Consider the following 26,548-nt stretch of genomic DNA (forward strand, 5'->3'; position numbering starts at 1 on the left):
TGGCTAATGGGTTCCTCCAAAATTCCAGGTTTTACAAAAAGCTGGAGTAGTTAAATGATGTGCTTGGCTTTATCCCTGAGGCCTCTCCACCTCCCTCCACGGTGCCTGGCCTGAACAAGGGCCCCGTTGTTAGCTCGTCCATTGGCAATCTGGGTCCCAGGCACAAGGCTCCTTGCATGCCTTGCTTTGGACTCAGCAGGGAATACCTGCTGTGCCAAGCCTGAAGCACTGGGCTTTGAAAAATAAGGCTAGGGGGAGTTGCCTCGAGGCATGAGTGAAAAAACCAGGATGGAAAAGTTAAAGCTTTAAGGTTAATCAGCTGTGTGGTAATTGCCACGTCTGAACCTGTGGTGTTTGGCTCCTGTGCATGGATGAAAGGCACTCTGAGCGTGCCATGGAGAAGGCAGAGATTGGAATTGTGTGCAGCCTTGCGGGAGGGAGGGCCCAGTTCATTTTCCTCTTCATGGCTTTCTTAGGGAAGCGGGAGGGGGGTGGTTACTTGTGTGGGAATGCTGGTTTTTAAATGGGTCCTCATTTTCCCTCCTGCACTTGTCAGAATGGGAATTAATGCTGCCGAGGCATTAATCTGGGTTGTGCAGTTGTCCTTCGTGAAGGGGAACCTGATCAGGAGGGCAGGGATTGAGAGACATAAGCTCTGCTTCCCAGCACTGGGATCCCTGAGAGCAGTGAATGGTAGGGATCCTCCAAATACCCCAAAATCTGGGAGGCTTGACTACCCTGCCACCAGCTGGAGGATTGTGCAGCCAGCCAGGTGTTTTTGAACAAGAAGAGTTCTTTGGGTTTGTTTTTTTTTTTTTGAACCCAGAAAGGTTTCTGGTTTTAGGAAAGATGTGAGAAAAAACATGTTTTCTGTTTTCACAAAGCTCATTAGTCAAGGGCTCCAAGAGCACAAAATTCAGATGCAGTAGAGTGGCTGTAAAGGTTTTGTGTGTTATCAGTGTGCTCCAAGACTGCAGAACAGCAGTGTCAACAGTGCATTTATTAAGGCCTGAGAACAGTGTGAGGCTCCACAGAAACATTAAAAATTGAAAGAGGCACCTGCAGGGATCCTTTAAGGCCAGCAATACGTGCGCAAGGAATTTTCCATGAGTTTTCACACGCTGGCACTGTGCTGTGCACAGGTGAAAGGTGTGTGGGCTCGGTGCTTTTGTAACTGTGCTTCATCCCTCAGGGACAAATTCTGTCCTTCAAAGAGGAACAGTTGGTCTGTACTTAATGCTGTTTGCTTTTATTGTGGTGGTAGATGCACATCTCATCCTGGGCGAGTATTTGGGCATCCGTTCCTGTCATGGAGAGAGGCTGGAAAAAAGAGAGGTCCTGGCTCACAGCAGGGCTGGGCTCTGGCCTGGTGCAAAGCCTAGGGATAAAATGTCCCATGTGCATCCCAGAGCCTGGTGGGAATGGGAACAGGAATGCTGTGTTCTAGCTGGGCTCATGGAGGAGGCCTGCGAAGCAAACACTGCTTTTGTCCTACCCAAATCCACAGGGCTTCACCGTGCTCCTCTCTGTATTCATGTTTTGCTGTATTTTCTCTATAAATGCTGTTTTTTCCCTCCAGAACGAGCTGTGGAGCGTTGCATTGCTCTGTATCCATCATTCACGCTAGCTTTGTTCCTTGTTTCTTTCCTCTCCCTTTCCCCCCAGATCTATCAGGTCCAGAAGGTAGGGCTTGCTCGCTTTCATTCTTGTTTGCATGCCTTCTCATGTTGTGAGTCTTGCTACGATTTCAGAACCACAGAGCCATTTAGGTTGCAAAAGACCTCCAAGATCCTCGAGTCCAACCTGGGAAATCCTCTTAAGAGGAGGGGATGCCCAGCAGGCTGTAATTTCCCTGTAATTCTGCCCTCCCCTCCCACAGTCTCGTGGGCTGGACAATAAAGGGGAGTGGGGGAAGATGACCCATGTATAATGTCTGGTCAGGCACTTAGTATGATTTTTCCTACAGCCTGTTTGGCAAAGAATAGGCAGTAACAGAAAAGTGACTTGGCAAAGCAGGGTTAGAGGCTCCCTGTGTCACCAGGGGCCTGTGTGTCCCCTCTGTTCGTGTGCTGAAGGCCAAGAGAGTCACTCCTACGAGTCATTCTTCTTCAGTACCAGTGATACTGAAGTATTTCAGGCTGGGCAAGCATGTAACAGGTGCCAGCAGGAAGAATGACTTTCAGATGACTTTATTTGCACAAAGTCACTGAAGGAAATCAGGGATGCTGTGTTTGAACTCATAATTCTTTGGTAAACAAAGTGTATGGCCTTCCTTCCAGTGACACCCAAGCATTAAAAGTGCTTTTACATTGTTTAGTCCTCTCTCACCTCAGTTTAAAGTCATGATCTCTTCCCTCCTCCCAATTTCCTTTCCATGATGATGGCAAGGAGGATGATCACAGTAGCTCTAACTGAGGTTCCTTGCTATGTAGCAACAGAGATTTTGGGGTTTGTGTCGTGATGTTTGGCTGTTCTACACTTTCAGCATGTGAACTGTGTGGCACCTAGAAACAGAAATAGTTCCCAAGAAGATTTACAGGGAGGGAGAAAGCACATTTTTCTTCAAGGCTGCCATATTCTGCCTTATTGAATATTTCTCTTTTTTCCTGAGATATTTTTATGGCTTGCTGAGTGATGAATGTCTCCCTAAACCACAGTGTGCTTGGTTTTTGTTCTGGCACTCCAGCTGCCCTAACTGCATGCTTCAAAGCCTGACCCAGCCCTGCATGTGCTTCTTGGAAGTGCTGTTCCCCTCTTCGAGTGTGTATGTATATGAGGAGGGCTGCTCAAATCATGTGCTCTGGTGTTTAATCCTGACCCCAGCAATTTGCCAACAAATCTCTCTCGCTCCTGGTTTTATTTCTGGAGTTGACTACAGGCTGAGTGACTCAATGTCTGCCCATGGATCAACAGGCTCGTTATTAATCTCCTTTATGGGAACTAATGTAACCTTCTGGTGCAAAAGTAGCCTCGTGGGAGCCCAGGAGGTTGTTTACTGCTGGTGTCCTGACATGGATGAGGAGATAAGTGGGTTATCCTCTCAACATCCCGTAGCAAGTTTGCGAGTCTGGCATTTTCACTCTCAGTGAGCAAATTACATCTGGAATTCTCTCTCAATGGTATTAACATCATTAATTATTTAATTGTAATGTCACTTTTCAAGGTAGACGGGAACCTGAGTCCAGCAAGGGCCTCTAACTGAAACCTAAATGAATGGATAAGCACCATTTCCTCCTTTAACCCACTGGAATCAGCCCCTGGGGGCAGAACAGAAGAGTCAGTGTAGAGAGAGAACTGAGAAAAGTGGCTGTGAGGGGTCAAAATACTTGAGAGCTCAAAAGCTGCCAGTTAAGTCCAGTATGACATATGGTCTTTAAAATATTATAAATTAAAAATAGTCTCTGGGCAGTCTCGTTCATTAAGATTTTTCTTTAGGGGATGTTAAACACGTAGCTGTGTAATTTGAAATGGAGAAGGAGAGCCTGTAAGTGGAACTTAAACTGTGGCAGAGCAAGTCTTGTAAGGGCTGTTTCCTTATCTGCCTTTTGCAAGGCTGAATTCAGAAGCCAGTGACAGGCAGTGAGAAGAGAGGGCAGGAAAAGGAAGCAGCAAACCTTAAAAAAATTACAAGTGTGTTTATGGAGCCTTCCTATGTGTGAAAAAGGATTCTCCATTTTAATAGTGGTTTGGTTTTTTAAATTGATGTCTAGTGTTAGAAAATATTCTCTGTTGCTTAATGGCTAAAAAGCCTCTAATAAGGCTTTACCTGACCTGCTTTACTACAAAGCATGTAATCTGTAGGTTCTCATCGTGTACACAGCTCTGGGAGTTCATGGAATTTTCAGGGGCCGTTCTCAGGCTGAGACGTGCATAAAAGTTAATTTTATAATGGGCTGTTGCATGGGTTGTGATTCTGAAGTGGGGATAAAGTAATACAGCGCTGAAGAACATGCAGCTCTTTGTTTTGGTTTATCAGTAAATAGTGAATGAGGTCTTGAAGGGTGAAAATAAAATTAGATTAATACCATTGAGCGAGTGCTAAAACCAGAGTGCAATACAGACCAGGTTTCTGATTTTTTTTTTAATCATTTCCATTTGGCTGTTGATACTCCTGCCTCCTCAAGCCTGGAAGAAAGGTCTATAAAATTATTCTTCCTTAAGCAGGATTTCCATTTGGCTATTGCTGCGCTTTAGGCCAGTGATTTCAATTCACCGAGGAACGTTGTGGGCACCATTAAAAACACAAAATTCCGGAGACCAAGATTTGACAGGCTTGTTTGGGGAGGAAGAAAAGTCCCATTAAACCTGTGGATCTTTGAACAACTTGCTGCCTGATGGAAATTTAAGTTAATTGGGAAGTTCCCAGTGTTGTCCTCGCCTGCACTGTGGATCTTGTCCTCTTGTACCCTTGCTGGTGCTGCCACCACTGTCAGGTGGGTCAAATGTAGGCAAAAAGCCTGGTGTTCTGAAAGGAGCTCTGTGGAGCTCTGATCCAGCGAATCGGGGTGCCCAGAGATTACTTGAATCCAACCTGTCTGCCCAGTTTGACAAACCTTTATGGGAAACATGATTTGACAGCAATTTTCATCCTAGAAGTGCCCTGCGCTCGCCTCCCTTGTAATGAGTCTTGACTTAACTGGGTCAAGAATTCAAGACTCATTACTCCCTTTGCTCCTGTCCCCCAGCACAGAGGGTTTTGCACTGCTGAGGGAGAAGAAGCTGCTGAGCATCCTGGTCATCCCCAAACTCCCCTTTCCCGTTTCCAGGCAGCTTTTCCCAGGCTCGTGCTGTGGAGGGCTGTGGTGCACTCGGCACAGCTCTCCCTGGCACATTCGTGTGGAGCTGTGTGGCTTGGCCAAGGCTTGGCAGTGCATGTCTAAATGTTCTGTGTTTGCTTTTCTCATCTAAATTCTGTTTTTTTTTCCCTTTTCTGTCTGTAGAAATATTATGGTCTGGATACTAAGTGGGGAGACATCGAGCAATGGATGGTAGGACTTGATCAATGTAGCTCAACAACTTTTGCGTGTTGAAGTTCTGTGTAGTTTCCTAGAGTTTGAGGTCCCTCAAAGGAGGTATTTTCATGCATTGGGAGTGTGAATTCTGCTCCAAGCAATCGCACAGTCTTGCTTTTCCAACTGAAATGTGACTTTTGATCAGCTTAAAACTGGCAAGGACTGGGTTAGAGCCATGTCTTTTTACAGGCCCGTGTCCATGCTGTCGCTGGAAGATGAGGTTAGGGTAAAGACCTGGTAAAGCCCCTTGGGATACAGGGAATGTTTGTGCTCATTTTACTTTTTGTGGGTTTCATCACCATTTGAGTCTCCTTAAATCTGCCTTCAGGTAAATTGTGGGCAAGTTTCACTCACGCTGCTTCAGTTTCCTTTGCACTTACTGGCCCAGGGGAATCCCTGAGAGGAATTATTACTGCTACGAGGGCAATCCTTGCTTTGTTTCAATAATACAATGTCCTGGATTTTAGAATTTGCTAAAGTCGTTGGATAGCAGCTACAAACTTGGCCACTAGCAACATCTGACTGTTTTAACACCCATCTTATGAGATTAAGAAGTTGCTAATGGGCTGGAAGTTACTGACTTCAAATATCTTGCAGCCCTAAGTTTATAAAATCACTTACCAGCAATGCCAGATGAAAGCTGTGGCCTTGCCCTGCAAAGCTGAGTACTGCACACTGGAAAAGGCAGAACTGAACAGCCGGCTTCCAGTGAGGAAGGGAACTTCCCAAACTCCCCAAATTCCTTGGCCTTCGATAATGAATCAGTGTAAGTACTGGTTTGCATGGACCACCCACCCACCGAGGGGCCCCAGGCTCACACTGAGTCTCCTCAGATCCTTGCTGGATGAGCAGAACTCTACCTTACAGGCAATTCCCTTGCTTGGAAATCAGCTCACCTGTGAGAATCTGTTGACTACAACATTGAAACCTTTTTTTTTTTGCTGTTTTCTACTGCCGTTTCTAAATTAAGTGCAAATCAATTTGTTAAAATCAGCTTGTTGAAGTGTAAAACATCCGATGGCATTTCCAGTGTTGCAGAGGCTGTGTAGCAGAGGGGAAGAAATTTGGGGTCACAGAGGAGGGAGGAAGGGTTTTTCTGCTTTGACAGGGTGTCACCTCCCATTGTTTGGTTTAACTGTACTGATTCCTGAGCGTGGCTGGAGTTCACTGTGTGTTTCTGGAACATTCTGTTGCTGTGTCTGTCCTCTCAACGCCTCCCTCTGTTTTCTCTCTGCTGCCTTGGTAGGAAGACAGTGAGCGTTATTCCCGTAGAGCCCGAAGAAATGCCTCGGTCAGTACCTACTTTTGCTTTTTCTATTTAGCCAGACATTTCAGGTTAAGAAAACAGACATGTGTGAGGCACTTCCTTCTCAAAAGAAAAGAACCAAAGCAAACTCCCACCACCCCCGCAAGTGAAAACCCCAAAGCCACTTCCTGACTTCTCTGCCCTCTCCCCAGTCCAGGGAGCTTTTGCAAATGTGCAAGAGTAAAGGGGGTGGAAAGTGGGGAAATAACCTGTTGGGAGTGTTTAATGTTCATTTATTGAGCCAGAGGCCAAGAGCATAGAGCAGGAAACACCTGAGCACAAGCTCCTCCTTCACCCTATAGTAAAATGCTTGACAGTGTTTCTTGGGCAGGGTATGATTTCATTTGCTTTCTGCTTATAGTTTCAATGCAATTCTTTTTTAAAGACATTGAGTTTGTGCATCTTTCCCTTCCTTCTGTCCCATCAAAGCCATCAGCGTTTGCCTCAGTGCCTGTTACTCGTGCTCTTTTCACTGTTTTTTTGTCTCTACGCTTTCTCTCGCTAGGCTTCGGATGAAGATGAGCGCATGTCAGTGGGTAGCCGTGGAAGCCTGAGGGTTGGTAAACTGTGCAATCTCTGTGTGCATGTCTGTGTACGGGTGTCACTGTCCCCCTGTGCCCCCACACTCGGAGGGCGTCGTCCTGCCAAGGTCTTCACCTGTTCCGTGTTGGGTTTTTCGACGTACGTGTGGATCACCGATTCCCTCCAGTGTGTGCCCTGTGCAGGACCCTTTGTGGTCACTGCTCTTCACTCTTGCAGGAAGGACTTAGCCAGGACATTGGTATCTGCAGGCACCTTGTAAGCTCCCCTGTTTCACTCCTGATACTGGAAATTTGGGAAGGGGAAGTGCTGGTGGGGTCAGTGTTTATTGCCTCAGGAAACCAGAAGCGATTGGTCAGTGGAAATAATTCTTAGGCGCTTTGGAATTGCAGGTGAATGCTCATAAAATAACAGAGTAGCCTGAGCTGGAAGGGACCCACAAGGATCATCCAGTCCAGCCCCTGGCCCTGCACAGACACCACAACAATCCCACCCTGTGCATCCCTAAGAGCGTTGTCCAAATGCTCCTGGAGCTCTGGCTCCTTGGGGTTGTGCCCATTCCCTGGGGAGCCTGTTCAGTTCCCCAGCACCCTCTGGGGGAAGAACCTTTCCCTGATATCTAACCCCAAATCCCCCTAACACAGCTCCAGCCGTTCCCTTAGATCCTATCACTGGTTACTTGCTTTAAAAATGCTTTAGAAATACTTGAAATTCATCTGCAGACCTGAGTTTTGTGGAGGGTGGGATTAGTAAAGCACTGAGTACTCATCTGTAGAAAAATTCAAACAGTTTTTTTCTCAAAATATCCAGACAGTATTTTCCCAGATAACACACACTTACATAAACCTTAAATCTGTTGTAACATAGAGTCTAGAAGACTCATTAAAAGAAAAAAAAATTTTAAATTGCTGCAGCAGAGCCTGCTCAGAGATCCCACTGTAGAATTGCACAAAATGTGCTTAAAAATATGAAGTGCTGCCTTGCTCCCTTTCTAGTGGAATCCTTATTGCTACTTATGAAATGCTGTTCAAACCTTTTTTCCTCAAGATGACAAACTTGAGTGCTTTTCAGAGCTAGGAGATGCCTCAAAGCTCCAAAGATTCAGTGAAGAAAAGCCTCTCTGCACAGCTGAACGTGAAAACCAGTGTTTATTTTACCTAGGGTTAAATGTTGACATGTTTATGAAAGTGATTTTTGGAGGGAAAAAAGTCTCTAGTTCAATTGAAATATCAATTTTATCTGTTTAGAAGGTGGTGACAACACAAATGTGTTGTTTATGCCTGGCTGTAATGATGCAAACACACTGGCTCTGTGCTTATAGCACATCTTCATCTGAAACACCTTCTCTTTATGGAAATCCACCACTGATTCTTTCTGAGATGCTTTTACAACACAATCCTGTGGTTTATATACATTAAAGAGCAGAAGCCTTACATTCTGCCTCCACACCATTCCTTGGAGAAGCTTTTCTCACCCTTTTTGCCTGAGCACTCTCAGGGCTGCCCACGTGCCTTCAGGCTGAGATAACCAGCGCTGGCCTGGGGAACAGCAGCCTCCAGCTGCTCCACGGGATGGCCCCAAATTCCTCGTACTTCTGCAAGGAATGTCCTTCTCTGACAGAAGGATCTGGCTGAAACGTTCCACGCTGGTGTTTCTCAGTGATGTTGCACAGGCCCTGTCCCCATAAAGCAGCGTTTGGTGCGTGCACTGACATTTTGGCAGGCACGGGAGAAGTTTTGACGGAGTTTCCTTCCCTCATTCTTGTGTCACTGGGATTGTAGGAGCACGTAAATATTTGCCAGTCTGAACTGAAATTCACAGTTGTTTTTTATTCACAGTTAATTGATAGAATCACTGGATGGTTTGGGTTGGAAGGGACCTTAAAACTCATCTTGTTCCCCCCCCCTGCCATGGGCAGGGACACCTTCCACTATCCCAGGCTGCTCCAAGCCCTGTCCAGCCTGGCCTTGGACACTTCCAGGGAGCAGCCACAGCTTCCCAGGGCAACCTGTGCCAGGGCCTCACCACCCCCACAGGGAAGAATTTCTTCATTATACCCAATTTAAACCTATTCTTTGTCAGTTTGAAGCCATTCCTCCCTTTCCTGTCACTCCAGGCCCTTGTAAGCAGTCTCTCCGATCACTTTCGCAGTGTGGATTTACAGGAGATGCCTTTAGTAATTTGACCACATCTCTGGCTCATCTGTGAAGGTTTGGCTCTTGCTGCATTTGTCTTCAAAATAACAAAGCTAAAAACCCCATAAACTTTGACCAACCTTAAAAAATTACCTGAGTTCTAGTGTCCAGTTTGGCTTTGGAGCTACTTTAGCCTGACGACGGCACCAAAACCAGTTGCCTTGGGTCCACAAAGGATTTCCAAAATGACTTGGAGAATTCTGAATGATGCTGTTTTTTCAGATATTTGAAGGCTCTCCTTCCATCGTTGCAGGATTCCATTTTTTGGAAAATTCATCTTCCACCTCTGGCACTCGGGCTCCTTGCACTGTGAGGGGCTGATGGTGCCAGGGGTTCCTTTTTGAAGCTCTGCTTCTGCTCTGTACAGGAAGTTTTCACGGAAATGAGCCAATACCGGACGTTCACTTCTCCCTAGGACTTCACCACCCCACTAATCTGTGTGGGTTTCACTCTGGACTTTTCTCCTGGAATATTTTTGAAGTGGATGCCTGCACTGTGCAGGCACCAGAGATGTGCCGAGGTAGTTTTTGGGGAGCTTCTGGATCCTTCTGGCAGAGCAGGCAGCACTCCACACTGCAGAACCTTCAGAGATGTTCATTAGATCAGGCCAGCGAATTGATTGAAGCTCCCCAGCTGTGACTGTGCTGTAAACAGGGTCCAGGAGTCCTTGGAGTGCTGGCTTTTTCAGCAGCTTTTCTGATGATCTTGAACCCATCAACAGCTCCTGCTGCTCCTGTTTCAGGAGTTCTGCAAGCTCAATTCTTTCTCATGCAGATCTTCCTAGGGAAGCTCAGTAACATCAGCCTGTGTTTGTTGAGGCTCTCGAGCCTCTCTTCAGTCCCTTTTCTATTTCATTTCTCCTGGTTCTCCCACATCCCAGCTCGCTGTCTCTAATCCAACACCATCAGCATGAAATATTGTTGTGTTATCAGTCACTCGTGATTAATTTGTGCATCCTTGTTTTGTATCCCCCCAACTTCCAAACTTGTGCCTTTGTGCAAGAAGTCCTGCATTATCAAAGTTCTTTAGTTGGGATTTACATCTCCCTGCTTATTTTTGTGTTTGTTTGCTGTTTGGTTTGTTTTGGGGAGTTCCTTTGACTGACATAAGTTGTGTTTTCCTTTGTATTCTGATTTTTCCTCTCCTCTCATGCCTTTACAGTCTCATTTGGATTATGCCAGCACCTACCCAGTGGTGAGAATAGTCTGCAAGTTGCAGTGTGTGTGTGTGTGTTCAAAAACTAATCATGAGGAAGAAGCTAACACAGGTTGTAATAACTGCTCTGAGATAAAGGTGATCTGGAAGGATCCTGAGGCAGTTTGTGGTCTGTGATGTCAGGGTGCCATTTCCCTCTCCTCCTGCTCTAACACAGTTGATGTCAGGGTGCCATTTCCCTCTCCTCCTGCTCTAACACAGTTCAGATGAGAAGTGACAAATGATTAGAGAGATCTGAGCTTGGGTTAGCTCAGTAGTTATCACAGGACAGAGCAGAATGGCTTGGATTTCCCCTAAAATACTGTCTCTGTTAAAGCCTGTCCATCTTTGGACCAGATGTGTCTGGTTTTATTTCAGCACAGATCTGGAAAGGAATAAAACTCTGATAAACTCACTGTAAATAGATGTAGCAAAGGTGACAGGACAAACACACTGCCTACCACAGCTGCAGCTTGTGTTACCTTCAGTTTAGAGGACAAAATCAGATTAATAATAATGCTACGACAGCGAGTATTTGCTCTCGTGAACACTGAGATAAAGCTGACTCCTGACAGAACAGAAAGGGGCAATGAGGATTAAAGCTCAGTTTAAAATATTTCTGCTGCCTTGTCTTGAACTAGAGGTGTCCTGGTGTCTGCAGGAAGCAAACTGGGCAGTGCAGTTCTGTAGATCCTCCCGCTTTTCCCCTCTCCCCTCTCGTTCCCGGCGCTGTTTCCAATTAGGAGTGCAGCGCATCTATTTGTGCGTGACCTACATCCCGGAACAGTTCAAACCCCTCTGCATTCTGCATGGCTGTATCCATACAGTCAGCCAGGACAGCTGGTAGCTCTGCTAATTGACTGATCCCAGCGAGCGTGACTGACTGGAACCGCGGCTGCTAAATTTAACAGCGCTGTCATCATTTTAACAATATTCCCTAATAACTGGGCATTTGACTCTGAGCGTGGATTCGCTGCCGGGCGCTCACTGAGCCGTGCTGCGCAGAGCTGGGCTCGTGTTCCTGCATGGGGATGTGCATGCCTGGCTCTGGATGGGTGTGCATAGACTCATTGATCTTCTCACCCTGCATTCTTAATCCCACTGCAGGCTGGATTAGAGAGTGAGAGGACCAAAAAGAAGAACTACTCCAAAGCAGTATGTATTTTTATCTGTCTCAGAGAGGGTTTTGCCTACAAACCTGCTGTGGTAGGACAAGGAGTGTGTGCAAGTGTGAGAGCTGCCAGCCCAATGTCAAGGATACGCTGTAACTATCAGCACTCGCTAGAGAATAATGAGCATGAGTTCATCCCCAAAACGTGGAAGAATCCAAACTCTTACCTTAGTGTTGTACTTAAAGAGCGCGTGGAAAAACTCAAAACTTTACTGGAGCTACATGACTTGAGCTGTAACATGACACAGAAATAGGCAACATTGAGGGAATATCATAGAATCCCAAATGGTTTGGGTTGGAAGGGCCTTTAAAGCCCATCTTGTTCCACCCCCTGCCATAGGTGAATCTTATGGAGAGCTATTCCAGGGAGGCAAAGAGGATATGAGAGAGGGCAAAGTAGGAGTATTTCTGTGGAGGGAAGGCTCTGCATCACAGGTGGAGGCTGGGTTGGGGTTCTTTGGCACACTGGAAATGAGCAGAGGATTTTGCTGAGGGCTGGAAGTTGGATGTTGGATTGAGAAAGCCTGAAGGAGCAGCACGAGCCACAGCCTGAGGTAAAAAACATTACAAGGAGAAGTGGACACAATGGCAGTGAAATGGTTTTCTTTGTCTGTCAAAAGCAAGAAGAAAATACAGAGAGGAATAGGGTCACTGAAGGGACAAGAAGTAAAATGGAGTCATTTTAGCCTCTCTAGTACGCAGTTTTATTTGTTCCAGTTGTCATGAGGGTAGGGTCAGATGCTTTGCATGTAAACGTAGCCTAGAACAAAGGTCAGCGAGGTCTGATAAAACTGACCCTGCTCTCCAAGAGCTGCCTGGAGCATTTGCCCTCAAAAATATGCACTGGAGAGGTTTCTGGAGAGGATGGGTCAGAGAGGCAGGGGAAATGGCCTCAGCTCTGGGGCTTCAGGCTGAAATCTGAAAGCCACAGGGCAAATGAGGCAGATTCCTGTAGAAGGGCCTGAACTGTGAAGTGATGACCAGTTAACCTGGGCTCCTAGAAAGTTCATCATGCCAATTCAACTGGAGTTCCAAGCAGGGTGATTATTTCAGGGCATAAAGGATGTTACTGTAAGTTGACTGTAGGGCCCTTGGCGTGTCTGTGCGTGACATCAAGTGAAACCTTGGGCCAGATCTCATTCTTGGAAAAGGAATGTACAGTTGGAAAAGAACTTTGTTAGAAAACGAGACAGCTGGGAAGGATCCATTCCCATCTAAGACAGCATCATCTGGGTTTTTTAAGCAGGGAAAAAGCAGTTCCACAGGAATCTATCTTGCCTGGCTGTCTAAGTGCAGGGAGTGAAGGCAGTTTCATGCAAGGTTAGACTGAAAATACTGATGATAAACAGGAGACAACTTGTCAAAACTGAATAACAGTAAAAACAAATGAGGAATACCACATCTGGGAAAAATGAAGGTACTATTACAAAGTAATAGGATGGTTCAGATAGTGATCTGAGGTTACATTTAGTCAATATTACACAGCTGAAAACGGCAGACAGTTCCTCAGTGTAGCAATAAAAGGGGTGGTGGAGGTAATTGGTCTGCACAGGGTGCTGAGGCTGAGCTGCAGCGTTGCCCTCAGCTGCTGGAGATCCATTTTAACCATTCTTCAGGGGAGTGTTCGAGAAATTCAAGGAGCCTGGAAAAAAAAAACCTGGTGAAAACTGGGAAGAAGCCAAGCTGTGTGAGAAGGCTACAGCAGTATTTGAAATCAGTTCTTGAAAGAAAAGAAACTTGGATGTTTGCCTTCTGTTTGGGGTGATAATATTGCATTTCAGTAGAGAATCTAAGCTTTTCCGAGAAGTAGCTTTCCCAGCTTGGCTCTGAACTGACTTCTAAGTTAATTTAATTTTTTCATGGAAGCTGCTGTATAGTAGATGTTAAATATTTCTCTTGGAAATTGATTCAGATTTGTTCTAGTGGATTTTCATTTCGGGGACGCATTAAAACATGGACTTCAAAACTTAATTTGAATAGAAATTCTAATTAAATTTCCACTAAACCCCGCCCCAAATACACAGAGTGCTTCCTTGTTTTCAGTGTTAAACCAGGGCTCGTTGTGAGGTGATACCAGAACAGTGAATTGCTGGGGAAACCTGAGCTTTTAATGCTATCGATTGAGGTGACTTTTGGGTCTGTCCTCTTTTCTTCACCACCACTTTCCCAGACTAAGGACTGAGTCACTGTGATTGTTTTGTTTTATTCCCAGCACTGCTGCCATAGGGATTTGAAGCACCTCACCCTGTTTATGGAACAGTCCTTCTGGGCCTGTTTGTTTTTCCTCCTTTGAGGGAAAACATCTTCCAGACACCAGGGAGGACATCTGAGCCCACCCAAATCTCTTACTAGCCCTCAGACTGCTGCAGAATCCTGAGGTGTGGCAGATGGCCACTGTCTGGGTTTAATTTTGATGCTCAAAATCAAAAAGAAGAGAATTTATACAGCACTGCATGTTTACTAAGCTGGATTTCTCAAATAGAATTAGTTCTTCTACTACAATTTGCTGCTTTTTAGTTGCTTAGCTGCCCGAGGTATAAATAGGTATGGTGATACAAGTCTCTAATCTCCTTTTTGTCCCCTTTTTGTCCCCTATTCCCTTCACAGAGTGTTTGAATATAGACCAGTAATAATAGGGGAGGCAAAAAGGGGATCAAAAAGGGCAAGCAGGAGTATCCTTGACATTTTTGGCTGTTACAGAGGTATTGACACAAATGTTCGTGTCCTCGTGTTTGAAATCATGACCTAATCCTGCACTGCTCCTGTTCCTGGTGTATCTTTGAAAAGTTCTCTCTCTGCCTTTGCTTTTCATAAGTGATGACATTTGCTTAAAAACTCCCTTTGGGGTCTACGTCAATTTTTTTCTCTCCTTTTTTGTCTTTCCTTTTTTTTCCTTTCCTTCCATAACAGACCAATGGTTATGAGGAAGACGTGTATGGATCATCCCAGAGTAGAAAATCTAGCAGGGTTAGTAGATGATTTCTGCTGCTATAAAATTCTATTACTCTATTTAATGGGATTTACATAATTAGCAAATTCTTTGCGGCAGTGAAGCAGGTTTTTCCTGTCTTGCATGTTGTGGGTTTGAAGTTTGTCAGACACTGGAGGTGCAGCAAAAAGCTGTCTGGGAGAAATAAAAAAATCAAAAATCAGGCCATGAGTGGGAAGGGGAGTCTCTGAAATTGGTACAGAAAGATCTTGAAAGTCAGAACTGCTTTAACTTGTAAAACAAAATTGGGTAAAAATTACATTGTTCAGCACTGGCAGGGAAGATTTCCACGTGCTGGAAACAGAATGAGTGCTTTTCAACCTCTGCAAGGTGTTCACGCCGTGCTCTAGCACTGACTCTCCTAATTTAGTCCATGCCTTGAGATTTGCATAGTTAAAATGGACTTTGGATTTTGAATTTTCCCCAAATGCGCGTTGTTTATTTGAAGTTTGCTTAACTAAATGCCTTTGGTTTGGGTTTTTTCCTCTATAAACCATATCCTAGGGTTTCTGGAAACGCCTACAGAGGTGAAGAGCCCAGTGCAAGTGCTCCCACTTAGCTACTTAACATTGATGAACTTTTATTTCTAGTCCAAAAAAGCTTAATTATTAACTGCATTGTGAGGATGTAGGTCACAATGTTCCCTCCTGTTCCAGCTCAACAAGTGTTGTGTGTCACTTACAGCAGCTCCTGGCTTTGTTAAATATTGGGGTTTGTGCAAATGATTTAAAGGGGCTGTCCAAGCACAGCCTGGGGTCAGAGGGGGAACTGTTCAGTTTTTTTTTTTTTTTTTCCTCTTTATTTTAACAAAGCCAGACAAAAGCTCAGAGCCTGTTGATCTTTGTGCTATCAAGGCTTCTAAAGAAACTTAGCGGTATGAAGCCTAAAGCTCAGTGTTTAGGCGAAAAATAAACTCCTTTTAAGCCTCCATTTAGCCAAGTGTTTAAGCAATACACGCTGAACGTGAGAGAGAGTTCAGGGGGTTACTTTGTAGGCACGGAGTTAAGCAGGCGCCTGGATAAACAGTGAAACAGGACCTGCTATTTCATGTCCATTTTAAATTGTCGCTGCCAGATAATTTAGCTGGCATTATGTGGATAAAAGACAATGAAATACTGTTGCTTGAACTGCTAAGAAAACAGCCTGTCCTGTTGCTGGCACTCTTGCTGGCCCATCTGACGAGTTCAAGGAGTTTTATTCTGTAGCACTGGTGACAAATGATGTTCTTACTCTTTGCTGACATACTCCAGTGCTCCAAGGACCGCAGGGAGAGCAAAACATCTGCAAGAAAGTCACCCAGGGAGAAGAAGTTGTCTGGTTTCCATTTAAATAATTTAAAATCATCCTGGAATTAGGGTTTTCAGCGTGAGGGTTTAGTCTGAGGAGAGCTTTATTACAGCAACATCGTTAGTTCCTTGTAGTTCCATTGCTGTTCGGAGTAATCATTCATTAGGAGGGGGAGGAAAGTTTGGGGGTGACTCAGAAGAGCTGAAACTTCAAACCAAATTGATGCCAGCCTGGCTGGCATTCACTTTTTAGGAATATTCTCTCCAAAAAGGCCAAGCTGAATCATAAAGGAGAAGGAAAAATGAAAAAGAGGAAAATTCTTCAGGCCAGCAGGGAAGCGATGGACCTGCTGGCAATGGCTGTTTCCAAAGTAGGTGTCCAGCTTTAAGTCACAGCATGGACTGATCTCCATGTGGACACTGCACTTGCAGTGTCATGGGTTGATCCCTTAGATGTGATTAATGCCATGTGCTCAGATAGTCCATGTGCAGATTGCAAACTCCCTAAGTAGGAATGAAAATAATTTCTTAAAGTTCAGTTCAGGCTTCCTTTCAGTAAAAGTCTTATTTTACAGGCATTGTTTGGGGGGGTTTTAGTTTGTTGGGTTGGTTGTTTCTTGGGTTAGGGTTTTTTTTTTGAGGTCAGACAATGATTTACCCTCAGCCTGTACCTGTGGGTATTGTATCATATCCAAACATCTGTTTGCTTGCAGTGAGAGAGGAAAGCAAACAAGTTTCTTTGATTTGCCACAGGTCTCCCTCCTTTGTGAAGAAATTAACACCTCCATGGACCACAGTGGTGAAGCAAGGATGAGTTAGGGCTAGTAAGGAGCTGACTGCTGAAAGCAGAGAGAACCTTGGCTGTCTAGACCCCCATGAGAAATGTCTGGAGAGGAAAGGTGTCAGGGTATAGCTGTAAATGCAGAGCTCTGGAAAGTAGCTAAGGAGGTGAAGGTGTGAGATCTTTCACAGCAACCATCCCTCATTAAGATCCCCTAAGTGGACCAAAAGTGCAAGGATGACTGGATGCAAGGTAGAAAGCATGGAAAGAAGGTGTTTAATTTAAAGAAGGTGTTTAATGTGCACAGTCTCGCTTCTCAACGAGGAGTTATCTCCCCACTCAGCCTTGCCATATCTGACAGTGGCTTGCTCGCATTTCCTGCTGGGCACAGCCAGCAGTTTTAGTCCCTGGCTTTGCTCTCTATCTCCCAGGGTCTCATCTTCTCCTGGGGGTCTAGCTAACAGGGCATAAACTCCTCAGGATCTCAGGAGGAAGCTGACCAGCTCTCTGGCCAGTGCATTTTTCCAGTGCCTGAAAGGTCCCACAATTTTCACACATCCTCACAGCTTTAATGCAGTCCTCTCTTCCTTTTGCGTCTGTGACCACTTAGACTGCTTGCTGTTTGTAATCACCTAATTTACATTTGCTTCCCATTTAAAGGAATAAAGAATGAAGCTGAGTTCTCCAGGAGTTATTTTTTGTTTTGTTTGTTGATGCAGGCTTCGTACTACTCTGACCTGGGTCTCCCCAGCAGCAGCTATGCTTCCACATCTCAACTTCCTTCCCAAAATGGAAATTGGGTCTGTTGCCCTCTGGCTTCACCCGGCCTGGACTTTGTTTGGATAATACAACCTCCTGTACTTAGGAATCAATTTGGTCTCTGTAGCTCTTTTTAGTGAAACTTAAACCCCAAACAAATCAGACCTTTTAAGATTGGAATGAGTAATGGAAAACTGTTTTCAAATGAGCACAATCAGTTTTGCTTTGCTGCTCCTCCCTTTCCTTGTCTGCCATTGGCCTCAATAGGTCTGGAAAAAGAAGGGAAATCTTAATTACCTGAAATTCTCTATTTGAGGCAGCTCCTCTGCGTAGCATGTCAATCTGGTGAGCTTGAGACAATCCAGTCTGTACAACATGAAATTACAGGGAAGCCATTCCCAGAGTGCCAGAAGAACATCAGTGAAGCTGTAAAATCCCCGGGAGGTTGGATTATCCCCTGTGTGTGGCAAAGCTCGGCCCAGTGCCAGCAGAGCTCCAGCAGTGCTCCAGGTCCTGCCTGGGGACACGGCACAGGGGTGTGAGTGGGCACTGGCAGTGGGACCTGGCTGCAAGCCCTGGGCTGGGGATCACTGCTGGAGTCTCTCTTGCACCCAGCTCTGCCAGACACGGCGAGTGCTCTGAGTTTGTTTAACTGCTGCATCTCGGGGGAGGATGGTTACTAACACTTGTTTCAAGCTGCTCTGAGTGAAGCACTTGTGATTTTTTCCTGAATTATTTGGATTTTCTCTGCGTTTGTGAATAATAAAATACACAGGAGATGATCTTACAGCTGTGTGAAACACTTAGAGTGTGTATCTTGAAGCACTTCTCTGTAGCTCTTTTTCTGGCTTTGGTTGGAGTGAGGAGAAACCCCCTTTCTCGCTCCTGTACACAAACATGTGGGAGACAGTAACAGCTTAACAACCTAAAATTAAATTATGCTGGTTTTCTTTTGCACACTGTCGTGTCCTCCCTTCCTGTAGGAAATGCACGTGTCTGCTTCGTATTCTTATTCTTTGGGAGCTGAGATCTAATGCTTTTATAGTGCAGATGACTAATATTCTCTGTACGGAATTTCCTTCTGTTGTAGTGTAGTGATCCTAATCTCTCACCAAAAGGGTTAATTCTGCTGTAGGTGCCTTTTTTTTGTTTCATTTTCTCTGCCAAGAAAAAAAAAGTGTTGTGCTTGTCTCCCTCAGCCCTCCCTGCTGTACAGCGATGCCCTGCCAGCCAGGAGTTACAGGGTTTGTTGTGCTGATGCTCCGAACACCAACACCAGAGCCACTCCCCCCCAGCCATGCACATGTTGTCCCCTGCCTCTGTCTGTAATTCCTGTCGGGTGCATTTGTCTCACACCCTGGTGTCCCATCCATCTGAATGCCACGTGTGTGATGCTGTTTGTGCAGACCTGGATTTGCTGATCCTTCCTTCGATTCCTGTTGGGACTGTGCTTGTGGGGTTGCGATGCTGCCACGGGTGTTGTGTCCGTGTGGAGAGAGGTGTCTTCCTTGGTGTATTAGCAGGAGCAGGACAGAGAGGCAACATCAATTCTTTCTGATTGCTTAACAACTAACAAAAATCTGTTCACAAATTTTTTTAGACAAATTCCTGCCTTCTTGTTTAAAATGAACTTCTCAGAATTTTTTCTCAAAGCTTAAAGGTAGAACTTCCTACTCCCCTTGTGTTTCCTGAATCATAGATCTCTGTGCTAGACTGGAGTCAGTCTTAAAATACGCATTTTCCTCCTCTTTTATTAATTTACCAAACTGGCTGGTAAGCAAAGCTCATTAGGTGGGAGCTTTTCCTCTCACTGCCAGCACCAGCAATGAAGGTGAAACAGATGGGAACAGTTTAAGAATTGATGTAGCCATTGTGTGGATAGGCAGTGGAAGTGTTAAGGTGACTGTTGAGTTGAAACCCTGGGAGAAGGGTTAGGAACGCATGGGGTGCGATGGCCTGCGGGGTGTGTCGGACCTTGCACGTGTCCCGTGGCGTTCCCCAGGTCGCCTTGGATCTTCCCTCGCATGCTGCTTGTGGTTGCACACCGGAGATGTCCCTGTCCTGCCCGTCCTGCTCACGGCCACGTGTCCTTGGTGAATTTGTGACTCTGCAGCCTGAGCTGCCACTCCTGTGCTGACTCTGTGTTTTAATTGTAGGCGTCTGTGTACGAGGAGAGCGTTTACAGCGGGAGCCGGCGCTATAGTGCCCCCAGTTCCCGCGCTGTAAGAGGTTTTCTGCATTTCCCTGCTCTGTGTCTGTCCTTTGCTGGGCTGAGGAACGTTTTACACGGGCTGTGTGACATCCAGGGCCTGCTGCTGTAGGCAGCAGAAGTGGGAGCACCATTCCCGTGGGTTTCCATGAAATAATGAGTGGTGATCAATGGGAACTCACCCCTCTGTGGGACAGGGAATCCAGTTCTGCCTCGCGCTTGGTTTGCAGATAAAACACCTTGGAAAGGCCATACATGAAGTCCTTTCCCTCCCTGAGACTTTATTCTTCTTTTCAAAACTGAGAAAAATACAAGTTTAAAAAATAATCAGCCAAAAATTTAAAAATCAATTCCACATAAGCATTGTGAATTAAATGATTTGTGTGAAGATATGGCTTGCTTGGTTTTGTTTCTTGGATTTATATTCAAATGTATTTTACATTCATATATGTGACAGTGCCTCCAAAATACGTGTTCCTGAGAGTGGAGGGCTCTGTCATGGATGGGGAGCAATAGTATGAGGAATGACCATATAAATTATTTCCTTTCAAAAAAGAGAAACTCCAGAAGTCTATTTACAGATTAAAAGGCAGAAAATGCCTTCACCTCTTCTCCTCTGTTAGTGCTTGGGCCAGGTAGTCCATCTGCTGCTGTTGTGTCCACCTGGGAAAAAAAAAGCCAATCTCTTTTGATTTTTAAGTCCTCCTCTGTGGGCCTGGTGCTTTTTCTGCCTGTCATCCCCTTCACTGATGATAGCAAAACCCACCCACCCAAAAAAACCCAGCGAACAAACAAACACCATCTCAGGCGTGAGAGTGAAAAGCCTCAAGGCAGAGCATTGATGTTACTTTAAACATTACATTTTTATTAGCTTGGAGGAGGAAACACTTTCAAGAATGCTTACTAAGCCCTTGTTGGTCCTTCAAGGGCTGTGCCATCCTCTTGCCATCCCACTGATTCATAGCTGTGAGAAATCATTTACAGCCCAAAAACCTGTTTGCAGGTCTTTCACGGGCTGTCAGTGCTTGAGCAGGGAACACTGACTAAAACACTGGGGCTCCTTCCCCTCCCTCCATCCCCATCTCAGCCTGTGCCACAGGTATTTGGAGGCCTGTGTGTAACCCAGCCCTTCCAGTTCCTGCTGCCTGTAGTAATGAGAGAGTTGAAACAGGAGGGCTTTGCCTCAGAGGGAGCGGCCTCGTCTCAACAACTGTGGTTATTTTAATGCCTCTGCACCTTATTAACGTGGAGAGGGAGTGTCACTTGGCTGGCTGTTCCCAAAACGTGGTTTTGGATGAGCAGGTGAACGCAGGGGGTGAGGCTGAAAGTGGCCTTGCTTGGTCACAGCTACTTACTTCCATAGTCAGCCCTGCAATGCACAGGGAGCAGCTGTGGAATAAATAGGGCCTGGAAACATTAATATGGGACTTGTCAGTGTTAAAAATGTATTCTAAACCCTTCTTTTGTTAAACAAAAAACAGTGTGGTGACCAAACAAACCCTGTATTTTTACTTCAGTCTTTTTTGTCTTTAGGAGTTACTGTGTGATTGGCAATAGCTGTGAACAATGTGCAGCAGAGTTTTACATTGTGCATATTCCCACCTCTGAAATGAAGATCAGGTGCACAAAGCCAGTGTTAAGACATAAAATCCCAGAATGGTTTGGGCTGGAAGGAACATTAAAGGCCACCTTGTTCCATCCGCCTGCCCTGGGCAGGGACACCTTCCACTATCCCAGCTCGGTCCAAGCCCCATCCAACATTGAACATTCCAGGGATGGGGCAGCCACAGTTCCTCTGGAGATGCCAGGGCCCCCCTCTGGGTGCATCCAAGGACACTGCCCTGCCCGAGGGCTCGCTGAGGGCTGTGCACCTTGCACGGAATGTTTTGTGGTCAGTGGCTGACCCTGTGCTTCTGCTCTAGCTGGGGTTATTTCCAGCTTACCCTCTCACCATTTATTAGTGCTGGAAGCTTTGTTTTCAGTTGATGCTGTGCTGCTTTGTTACTGTGACTAAAGATGATGGAGCAGCCCTGCAGTGGCCTGGTAAATGCCTGGCTGTTTCTGTAAAGCTGAAGAGTCCAGGGATTCCTGTAGTGGCCAGCTGACTTAATAAAAAAAGCCTTAAAAAGCCCCACAGCATCTCCAAAGTATGATAATTTTTCAGATTTCTGTGTTTGTATCTGAGAAGCAGTCCTAATCACCTCTAAAATAAACTCATTATTTCCAAAGTGAGTTCTAGTTCTGTTTCCCTGACACTTTAAACTTTCACTTCCCTGCTCCACTTTCACTGCATTAAAACCTCTGGAAATAAAAGAGTGTAGACACGTTCTTTGTCCTTGTCAGCAACCAACCAGCCCTGTCCTGCATCTCTGCTTAGATGTTTCCTTTTAAAAAAAAGCTAAAAGACTTTCTTTGGCAGGAGATGAGGACTGCAGGTGCTGGAAAACCAGGAGAGATACTTAGTCTCTGAGCTGGTCTCAGTTTTTACTTTAATCCCCACATAGATGGATGTTTCTTCCTTTGGCCTGTGGAGCATGAATTAATTTTATATGTGTGCAACGTTGGGGAACATGGGGAAGGGATTCACCACAGAGCCTCAGAGCTCTTGCAAAGTAGTAGGATTAAGCCTTTTGTAGAGAAACTGAATTGTTTACTTGTGACTGGTACCTGAAGAGATTAAAATATATCATTAGTATTCTAAGAATTGAATCAAAACTGTACTTGAACTGCCAATGGAATTACTGCTTGCCTTAATTTTCAAATTAGCAGTCTGTTCTCTGACTTTCGCTGCTGTCCCTTTGTCCAGCTGCATGTAACCATCTCCTTAACTGATTTCAGATGTGATGCTCTACATCCTCTCCTGCTTCCCTTCCCAGTTCTAATGCCTTTCTCTTCTCTTCTCTCTGCCTGCTGCTCCCGGTTTTCCTGCGGCAGCCTTCCGAGTACAGCTGCTACCTTGGTTCGGGATCTCGGGCATCCTCCAGAGCCAGCTCTGCTCGGGCCAGTCCAGTGGTGAGCTCCTCTATTTCTCTTTGTCCCTCAGCTGTTTCATTCCTCTCTTCTTCGAGGTCTTTTGTGTACAGAGAGGTCACTGTCCCTCATGAGGCAGTTCCTTAGGGCGTTAGTTGGACCTCCTGGGCAGTGCTTAAGACAGAGAAGCCAGAGGAGAAATTGCAAAACTGAAGTGATTTCTGTGCAGATGCACATGTTTTTACAATAAAAAGTATGCTTTGGACTCTCATGACAATGCCATATTTGCTTCAAACTGAGAATAAAGCACAGCAAGGTTATTGTGGAAAAGACTGGGTTGTTGATGGAAGTGCTGTGTCTCCTTTGGGGGAGCAGGAAACCCAAACTCTTAGTTGCAGCATTCAAGCAGTTCTGTTTCTCTCCAGTGAGCAGGATTTTGGTGCAAAGCTGCAGGGCTCTCCAAAGGCTGGATTGGAACATCTTTGTGGGACTGTGGAGTGCCAGACACTGCAGTCTTTAGCATGGTGAAGTGCTGGAAGGGTAAGAAGTACCCAGCAGAAGTTGTGGCTGAACAAGGCTCAGGTGCTAAAGGCTTGTCCATCCCTTGCTTTTAGGGCATTTCTGTCTTTAATTTTTTTAATGGCACGTTATGCTTTCTCTCTGTGGCTCTTCCTCTCTGTAGCTGTTTACAGCTCTGAGTATCTTCCCTGATTTTTTTCCAAGCCTGGGGACAGCTGCTGAGTGCAGTAGGATGTCTCGTAGAGGAAACATGCAGCTTACAGTAAACTAAACTATAATAACATTAATTTGCCACAGAGAGTGAGTTTTGTAGGCTGCCATTTGAAAACTGACAGAACAGAGCTGTGTGCTCTGAAGTTTTGGTGTTCCAAGAGTACATTCATAATAGAGGGATTTTCATCACATAATGTATGGCAGCTGGTGAGCTAAAAATAAATCAGTATTTTAATTAGCCCCTGAACCTGAGTCCCTGAGCTATGAGTTCTTGCAGAATATATTAGTAATACTTCTAAAATGGCTTTGCAAACTGAATTTCAATTACCCCAAAGCAAAAATTAATCAGAATAAACAGGGATTCCATTAAAATTCTGGAAAGGTAATAAGAACTGGGTACCCACACACTGCAGTTGGTTTCTATTAGGTGTTTTCTGTATTCCAACTGAGTCATTGCTGCAAGTTGCTTACAGGAGTCACGGATGCTGAGAGGTGCAAGGGAGGTTTTTTAATTTTAAATTCTCTGCTTGCACTTTGGCCTCTTGGTATGCAAGTGGCTGGAGATGGTTTGATGTGTCAGCACCACGCTGAATCTGCTCTGCAGGGAGACAACAGGCACTCCTTAAATTACCTTTTTTTGTTTCAATTAGTGGTTTATTGCCCGGTGTGAAGAGCTTCCCTTATCTCTGTCACCTTGAAGAAGAGCAGAGAGTTAATGTCACAGTGAGTCTAGCTGATCCTAAAAGTTCTTAACGCTACACGGGGTCAATCCAGCAGCACCTTGTGATTATAATATTTTTTTCCTGTATTAAACAGATATTGCTTTTCCTGTAGCTCAGAGTGAGGGATCACTTTTACTGACAGGCTTCAAAGTGCTCTGGTAGCATTTTCAGTCAGGTGCTTGAGAGTGGAGAATGATTCCATGGAACTTTCTAAATGAAAGCATACAACAGCTTGTCACCGCAGCTCTGAAATTTTTTTCTCAGCGTGTTGTTTCCCCCTTCTATCACTGTTCACTGAACAGTGAGCAAAAAGCAGCAGCAGTTTTCCTGCAGTAGTTTTCCTGCTGTGCACAGCTTTGCCAGCCCGTGTTCTCATTTGTTGCCATGTTGGTGATACAGTCACAGGCAGGGAAATACTTAAACACAGTGTGTGACTATTTGTCTCTGTAGTTATTTTAAGATTTTACTGTATCTGAATGAAGTTTGCTGTTTGTTTATTTTTCTTTAACGTTTTTCATGTTATCCCCACTGGTAATTATCTGCGTTCCTTGCAGTTACTACAGATACGCAAATACGTTGTTTAATATTAAACCATCCTCACATAAAGTACAGATCTTAAGACTACTGAGAGCAAACATCAGATATTTCTGTACAGATGGGGGTAAGTCTTGTGCCTGAGTTCTCAGCGTGTTTTGGCAGAGCTGGGCCAATTTAATATGAATTGCAGGAGTTTTGTTATTTTTCTTTTTTAAATTAAGAAGCTACGAGTGAAAAGCAATTATTTCTAAATCTGGAACAGACTCAGAATGCAGTAGTATTTATCTGAAGGCTTTCTAAGGCAAGGCAGGCAAAACAAGAGGAGAGGGCACATTTTGCTATGGTGAGAAGATGATGGCTCATCCTGGGTCTCTCCCTTCTTTTGGAGGCTCAGGCAGCAACACAAGCAGTTGGAGTTCAGCCCGAGCACACAGAGTTGTGAAATATCCTGAGCTGGAAGGGACCCACAGGGATCACTGAGTCCAGCTCCCGGCCCTGCACAGACACCCCAACAATCCCACCCTGTGCATCCCTGGGAGCAGTGTCCAAACACTCCTGGGGCTCTGGCAGCCTTGGGGTCGTGCCCATTCCCTGGGGAGTCTGGTCAGTTCCCCAGCACCCCGCTGGGGGAAGAACCTTTCTCTGATATCCAGCCTGATCCTCCCCTGGCACAGCTCCAGCCGTTCCCTGGGTCCTGTCTGTGGCCACAAAGAGCAGAGGTGGGAGCTGCCCCAGGGGAGGAAGATGCAGGCCATGATGAGCTCTCCCCTCAGTCTCCTGAGCTCCCCCCTCTTCATTTGGACAATCTCTAACAGCTTAATATTGTTCTTATATTGTGGCACCCAAAAGTGCCCCAGCACTCAAGGCAAGGCTGCCCCAGCCCAGAGCAGAGTGGGACAATGCCCTCCCGGGCCTGGCTGGCCATGCTGGGCCTGATCCCCCGGGACAGGGATGTCCCTCCTGGCTCCAGGGCACTGCTGACTCGGATCCAACTGGCCACTGACCAGGATCCCCATGTCCCTGCTGCTCTCCAGCCTCTCATTCCCCAGTGTGTCCATACACCCAGGTCATACATGCAGTGCTCAGGTCATACATCAATGCCCAGTTGTGAACACCTTTGACCATTGACAGAAGCTCATCATGTTCTCACCAGCAATGAAATGAAGATATTGACAGACCTAACTTTGATGGAGGCACTTGCGAAGCTTTGCCTTCTCTGTATCTGAAGGTTTAGGGTAGGTTGTATCCTAGCCCTGCCTCTGACAGTCTGGATGTGCTTTAGGCCCCTCTGGAGTGAGGATTTGCTGCAGTGCTAACTTGCATTTCTGGGACTGATAAGTTTGTTTAGGCAGTGACGTTTGGCATAGCATTCATTCCTGAGAGAAGATTCTTCTCACAAACCCTCTTCAGACCTGACAAATTTCAGCAGTGGTTTTCCCCTGCTGACTGTGAAAGGCTTGTTGCTAATTGCTAGAGTTAAGGTGGCTCTCGTTGGAGAAACAGCAGGAGCTCTGTTACTGCCTGCCCCAGCCCAGCTGATCAGACTGGTAAGATGGGGGTTGTAGGAGGGGTTGTACTGACTGCAGTACCTCTTTTCTGCTTTTTAATTCCAGATTTTGTAGATACCATCCCGTGTTCAGCTCTAGCCTAACAACTTTCCTCTGCTGTGGGCCATATTTCTATTTCAAGCTGCACTGTGCTGCTTTAAGGGCAGGAAATGATCTTAATTTGATTTGTCACCAAAAAACCCCCTTGCTTTCGTGAGGAAGTTGAGCTAAGTGCAAGATCTGAGCTGGACCTGGGCAGTGACAGCCACGTGCTGAACACTGAAGTTGTTCTGATACCTGAGCTTGGGACAGACAGAAGAGTTCCAGGCTTGTTCAGGAGCCTGGAAGCTGGAAACTGTGCCTCAGTCCTGGTCTTTGTTGATTATAAGAGCCCTTTACTTGCAGTAGGTGTTTGTTTGGTGGGATGCTCTGTGGTAGTGCTGCAGAGATTCATCTTGGCCTGGACACTCCACTGGTGGCAAAGAGCTTCAAGGGTTAACCCTTTTAATCTATGGAAAACAGGCACTTTATCCATATAAAGGCTTGTGGGGTGGCTTTGCTCGTGTTATGTTTCCAGCTGTGGTGAGCTCTGATACTG

The 26,548-nt window shown here is 45.6% G+C and overlaps 1 protein-coding gene across 1 annotated transcript in view; it reads left to right on the forward strand.

Moving 5' to 3' along the window:
- The window catches only part of LRRFIP1 (LRR binding FLII interacting protein 1), a 58,443-nt gene that overhangs the window by 5,199 nt on the left and 26,696 nt on the right, over nucleotides 1-26,548 (forward strand). Inside the window, exons 2-12 of the mRNA XM_017747121.1 lie at nucleotides 1,666-1,683; nucleotides 4,941-4,988; nucleotides 6,259-6,303; nucleotides 6,824-6,874; nucleotides 10,215-10,247; nucleotides 11,355-11,402; nucleotides 14,329-14,385; nucleotides 17,194-17,274; nucleotides 18,433-18,477; nucleotides 19,390-19,455; nucleotides 22,377-22,454. Of these exons, the coding sequence (XP_017602610.1) occupies nucleotides 1,666-1,683; nucleotides 4,941-4,988; nucleotides 6,259-6,303; nucleotides 6,824-6,874; nucleotides 10,215-10,247; nucleotides 11,355-11,402; nucleotides 14,329-14,385; nucleotides 17,194-17,274; nucleotides 18,433-18,477; nucleotides 19,390-19,455; nucleotides 22,377-22,454 (570 nt within the window). The remainder of the gene's footprint in view (nucleotides 1-1,665; nucleotides 1,684-4,940; nucleotides 4,989-6,258; nucleotides 6,304-6,823; nucleotides 6,875-10,214; nucleotides 10,248-11,354; nucleotides 11,403-14,328; nucleotides 14,386-17,193; nucleotides 17,275-18,432; nucleotides 18,478-19,389; nucleotides 19,456-22,376; nucleotides 22,455-26,548) is intronic.

The sequence above is a fragment of the Corvus brachyrhynchos genome, unplaced genomic scaffold (genome assembly GCF_000691975.1).
Source record: "Corvus brachyrhynchos isolate BGI_N302 unplaced genomic scaffold, ASM69197v1 scaffold671, whole genome shotgun sequence".
In the NCBI taxonomy this organism is placed as follows: Eukaryota; Metazoa; Chordata; class Aves; order Passeriformes; family Corvidae; genus Corvus; species Corvus brachyrhynchos.